This window comes from Tupaia chinensis, unplaced genomic scaffold (genome assembly GCF_000334495.1).
Source record: "Tupaia chinensis unplaced genomic scaffold, TupChi_1.0 Scaffold000023_1, whole genome shotgun sequence".
Lineage (NCBI taxonomy): Eukaryota > Metazoa > Chordata > Mammalia > Scandentia > Tupaiidae > Tupaia > Tupaia belangeri.
The window spans coordinates 2,048,757-2,054,756 of NW_006159453.1; the positions used below are offsets into that span (position 1 = coordinate 2,048,757).

At 41.0% G+C, this 6,000-nt stretch overlaps 1 protein-coding gene across 1 annotated transcript in view; it reads left to right on the plus strand.

The window, feature by feature from the left end:
- TGFBR3 (transforming growth factor beta receptor 3) overlaps positions 1–6,000 on the plus strand; it is a 206,811-nt gene that overhangs the window by 122,799 nt on the left and 78,012 nt on the right. Inside the window, exon 3 of the mRNA XM_006140157.1 lies at positions 1,184–1,321. Coding sequence (XP_006140219.1) covers positions 1,184–1,321 — 138 coding nt within the window. The remainder of the gene's footprint in view (positions 1–1,183; positions 1,322–6,000) is intronic.

The window sequence follows — 6,000 nt, forward strand, 5'->3', positions numbered from 1 at the left end:
TGCTCTCAAAGGACTTGCTGAGTCCACTTTTTCCAGCTCTGCTTACAGTTGCTTTTTGACTATGTCAGTGATGACAGTGGTTAACCTCCAATAGCCCTTGATCTAGCAGATCAAAACTGGCCAGTTTTCCTATCTAAGCTTATAACTCCCTACCCCATGTGCACACACAATTTTTTTTTTTTTTGATAAGGGCTACATAGCTGAGTCCACTTTTTCCAGCTCTGCTTACAGTTGCTTTTTGACTATGTCAGTGATGACAGTGGTTAAACTCCAATAGCCCTTGATCTAGCAGATCAAAACTGGCCAGTTTTCCTATCTAAGCTTATAACTCCCTACCCCATGTGCACACACAATTTTTTTTTTTTTTTGATAAGGGCTACATACGATCAGTTTTTATCCTGTGTGTTCTCTGTGCTTTGTTTCTTTGGAAAACCCCTTTAAGCTAATAGCTAGGATGATGAAAGCACTGGCAGCTCCTCTTGGCCGGCCCTTTCTCTTAGCTTTCAGCACTTTTCTTTGGCAGAACTCACTTAACTTTAGAGAGGTTGGCGCTTACCTGGATGAGAAGAACTCTTTTCTCTGGAGATCCAAAAGATAGATAGCCCACCCTCAGGGAATTCTGTTCTCCAGTTTCAGCTTAGTCATTTGACTTAAATGATAAAGCAGTCCTATGGGAAGGTAGCTCTCATTCTGCCTTTGTCAATATGAAAAAAAAAAATGTTTTCTGTTTATTTCTGTTCTGTTATTGGGAGCTGAATCATGTTTTAATTGAGAGCACTGTGGTTGAACCATATTAAATAGATATTTTGGAGTAAAAAGTAGTCGAATATTGGCAATATCATCTAGTTTAACTTAATATATGTTATTTCTGGAATCTGAACCAGCTATAGCTTGTTTCTTTAATGGTGAATTGTGAAAAAGTATTCTGGGTGCTCCTCTAAGAGAGATTTTCACGGAAAGCCAGTGTTAAATCAAGATTTCTCTCTTTGTGGGGCCAGCAGGTGACATAGTGGTTAAGGATGCTGGACTCCCACGTGGCTGACCAGGGTTCGAGTCCCAAACCTGGTGGCTTGCTTTCTCTCTCACTCTCTCACTCTGTCCCTCTCTGGTCAAATTAAAATAAATAAATTAATACATACATATGTAGATAAATAAAGATTTCTCTCTTTCTGTTGCCTTCTAGATCACTCTGCACCTGAATCCCATCTCTTCAGTTCACATTCACCACAAACCTGTTGTGTTCCTGCTCAACTCCCCACAGCCCCTGGTCTGGCGTCTGAAGACAGACAGACTTGCCACTGGGGTCTCCAGACTTTTCTTGGTAAGTGTTTAACCCCCCCCCTCCAACTTATCCTTATCACAAGATATAGTAATCCTAAAACTATGCAAATCTTTTTGAACAGACTTATTTTCTTTGAAATAATACCATAGTTCAAAGAGAGTTAAATGCCTAGCGATATGTGGATGACATAGTTAAGCATTGACAGAAAGCAAACACCTCCTCAATGTGTTCGTGTGCGGACAGTCAGGTCTAGTTTGCAGGTTTGAGCAGGACCTGCAGTCGTACTCTGTGTGGCCTGAGTTTGGATTTCAGCTCTGAGACAACCCCCTGTGGCTGCAGGAGCAGTGTAAATATTGTAAATAGCCACCGGGTGTGTGGTCTCTGGCCACACCATAATTGCACACAAATCCATTCTTTCTGTATATAACACGGGCCTCATTTCTGATACAAGAATCTGTTTGTTGAGAAAGTGACACAATGTGCTCCAAAATGAAATCATTTGTATTCTATTAAAAAAAGCTGGACCTCCGTTCTTGTGCAAAGATCCAAATATTACCTAGTATTTGTAAATCATGTCCTTTTGCGTTTGCCAGAACATTCAAGTTTGCTAGTTGTGGAGAAATGGATGGGTTGTTTGGTTGGGATTTTTAGGGTATGATATCATGTCTGATGATGAGCAGCACTGCAGCTTGGTAGTGATAACTCACGTTGTCTATCGCAGGAGCTGCGTGCTAACATCCTCACTGGAGAGCCCTTGGCTTTTGAACTGTTCTTGCCCGCAGACAGCCACAATAAATAGAGCCCTTAGTTTATAGTTTTCCTCTTGCCTGATGAGTAAACTATGCCCACATAAGGACTCTGAATGCAGATCTGTAGGTTTTTTTTTTTTTTTGTCACCTCTATTTGAAGAGTCTTTTTAATACTCAAAGGCACACTTTGAATAAAGTAAGAATCCTACTCGCAATAGAGTCAACGAATAAATTAATAAATGATGAAAAGGGGAACAGAGAAAGCTATCCTTTATAATGGACTGTGAATTTAAATATGGAAACAATTATGGAGTTAGAAATACTTTATCATTTTGCAACCCTGTGGTAAAATCTCATCAGGCGAGAATCACCAACAGATGCTAAATCTTAACGAAGGGGAGGGAGCTTGAGAAACGGTATAGTTAGACATTGTCAAAATACCTTTTCTACAAATTACTCATTAATTACAAAGGAAAAATAGTAGCTATATCCAGTAGAGATAGCTAACGACATTTTAATCAAGTGATCTAAATTGACCTGTGGGGCAGATGGGGTCGTGTGCTGGTAGATGAGAAGGGACACAGCGCCACTTAGGTAGTGTCCCAGGTAGTGTCCCTCATGAATCTAATCATGAGGTAGCATTGGACAAAACCAAGTCAAGGGACATTCTGAAAAACTGGCCTGCACTCTTCAGAAATGCCAGGCAAGGGGCCAGCAGGTAGTGTGGTGGTTAAGGCGCTGGATTCTCACATGGCTGACCACAGTTCACGTCCTGGACCTGGTGGCTTGACAATTATACAAGGTGTATGTGCGTGCATGCCCAGAAAACTGAAAGGAAAATGAGGGAGAAGGGATTGTGATGTAGCCATCTCCCCTGGGGAGTGAGTTCTCACCTTTCCTTTCTCTGTGTGTCTCTTTGTGTCTCTCTGGTGAGTTCATGTGCCCTATCACAAACAAAACAAAAGGTAATAAAACAAGATAAAACAAAAAACAGCCAATGAAAGACTGGGAAACCATTTCAGATTTAAGGATACTAAAAAGACACATGTGATCTTAAACTCGACTCTATTGGATGGGTGGGGGCATCAGTTGCTATAAAGGGCATTATGGGAACAGTGGAAGAAAATCAGAATTGAGCTGATGGATCAAAATATTGTGTCGATGCAATAATTTTTTTGAGTTTGACAGTGGTACTGCTGTTATATAAGAGACTATCCTTAGGCAGGACAACATTCTTAAGTGTTAAAGGGCAGAAGATCAAATAGTTGATTAAAAAGTATGCATGTATGGACAGAATAATAAAGCAAATGTGGCAATATGAGAAAACGGACACATCTAGTTAAAGGGTATACCAGAATCCTTTATACTGCACTCACATCTTTGTTGTGAACTTGAATTGATTTCAAAACAACATTTTAAACTCAGAATGTACTTTTATGAGCTGGTGGTTACTCATCCCTTAAAATGTAACCTTTTCTACAATAAAAAGGGAAATAATCAAGAATTATTTAGTTATTATTATTCTTCCTAGCACCTCTTTTTAGCACTTATTATATTCCAGGTATTGCACTAAGTGCTCCAATTCTTTATCTCATTAAATTCACACGATCACCCCATGATGATGGTGTGTTTCTATCTTCTTATAGATGAGGCGGTAGGGCATAGAGAGGTTATGTAGTGGTCCAAACCATATGACTAGTTATTGGCAGAACTGGAATTCAATTCCAGACGGGACCTGCTCTCTAAGCTCTGATGCCATATTGGTTCTCCTTACACTCATAACCATTGTCAACCTCCTGTAATTAACGTTACTTGTGAGAGTGAGACTATTGACTATGGCCAGAGAGTTATGTGCACAGCCACCCTCATACTGTCCAGTGGTACTGTCCAGTGCTGTGGGATCTAGCCGTAACTATTTAAATTAATTAATATTAAAACTTCAGTTCTGGGGCCAGCAGATGGCATGGTAGTTGAGATACTAGATTCCCATAAGGCCTACCGTAGTTTGAATCCTGGACCTGGAGGCTTGAAAATGGTGCTAGGCCTGTGTGTGTGAGTGCCCAAAATCCCAAGAGAAGAATGGAGAAGGGATTGTGATGCGGCCATCATTGTCCCCTAACCCCCAGGCTGATTTTTCATTTTCCCTCTCACTGTCTCTCTCCAGCGAACGCATATATTTTATGGCAAAATAAAATATTCAGTTCCTCAGTCACACTTAGTCACATTTCTGGTGCTCAATAACTACATAAGGCTAGTGGCTATCATGAGGGGCAGTTTATGGAGAGGTAATGAGCAAGGCTTTGCCTATCCTGATTTGAAGTCAAACAGTAACTCTGGGAAAGTTAAGCCTGACTCCTCTCAGTTGTGATATGGCAATGATGGTGGCCCTGCGTCATGAGGTTGCTATCTAGATTCATGTACTATTTAGTACAGTGCCTGGTAATGGTGAACTTACAGGTAGTACTTGCCATTGCTGCTGTTATTATTATGAATCATACTAAAGAGAGAGCACTTGGGAAGGATGTCGAAGTTACGTTTGTAATGATAAGTTTGTAATTATAAAATATCTCGTTGACTCCAGATTGAACGGAGTTTCTATTTCTCTGAGCTATAGGGCCAGATGAAAACTGTGGGCCACATGAGTCTTAGTTGTACATGTCACTTCTGAATTTCTTCTTTGGTATGTCCCTCTGGGTTTTACAAGAAAGTACCTTATTCCTAATTGTTATGTATTCACCTTAATATTGTTTAAGATCTCTAAGAACTACTTCTTGGCCCTCAGCGTAAAACACACTGACAATGAAAAAAGAAGAAAGCTTTAGTAAACAATGTAACATTGACCCTATTTGGAGCTCACCTCCTGTAAAGAGATCGCAGATCAGGTGCCGAAACTAAAATGACCAACAGGAGAGCAGCAGCACTGGAAATGGTCAAAGATTCAACCTCTCGGACACTCAAACTCTGCTTTGTTGCCCAGCAGGCTTCCTTTAGGGGAGATGGTTTTCTCCATCTGCCCATTTCTTCATGGCCTGGAAGAGATGGCGGCACATCTGTTCATTCACGTTCTCGGATCAGTAGACAATGAGTGATGCACGCTCTCTCCCAAGCTGGGCACCCTCCCTAGGCGTGCTCTTCCCCTCCTCTCTGTGACCTGAATTGAATTTCAGTGTCTCTTCAATCTGCTTCACAAGGTTTTGCTGCAGAGGGAGTGTTAGTGGGTAGAAAACCAGAGGTGTGTTCTGTTTATCCATGTCTCATAGTTAAGAGTTAAAGTTTGGAGATAAGATAACTAAATTATTTTACAATGGAGTGTTTTATCAAACATTTCTAAAGACCTGTGGAATCTTAAGAAGCTGAAGCTTAGCCATTCCCATCACTGTCTTCTCCAAGGTCACCCAAAGAGCTTGGAGGAGCTGAGGAGAGAGTAGGGTCTCTTGACTCTCAGCCCAAGATGCGTATGTTGTTGCCTCTTCTCTAATATGGTACTGAAGGATTTGCATGATCTGCACTTTCTATGTAGAGTTATAACATATTTTTTTTGGAGATATTTTTTGCTATAGAGCACATGTGCTTCCTGGAGAGACAGAGACAAAAAGCAAGAAATCATCTCTAAGGAGTGGATGGCCACACCACAATCCCTTTTCCTCCATTCTCCTCTCAGGATTTAGGCACACACGTGCCCAGTGTGGGTTTCAAGCTTTTGACTCAACCATGGTCAACCACGTGGGGGTCTAGGGCCTTAACCACTGTATCATCTACTGGTCCCCAGTTACAATATATTTTTAAAAATTATTTATTTTTTTATTTTTTAGTTTTTGCCATGGACATGTATGCTCGCCAGGGAAAGGGAAAGTGAGAAATCACCTTCCAGGAGTATAGCCATACTATAGTCCCTTTTCCTTTCTCCTCATAGGATTTCGGGAACACACGCACATGCACCCAGTGTGATTTTCCAGCTGCCAGGTCTGG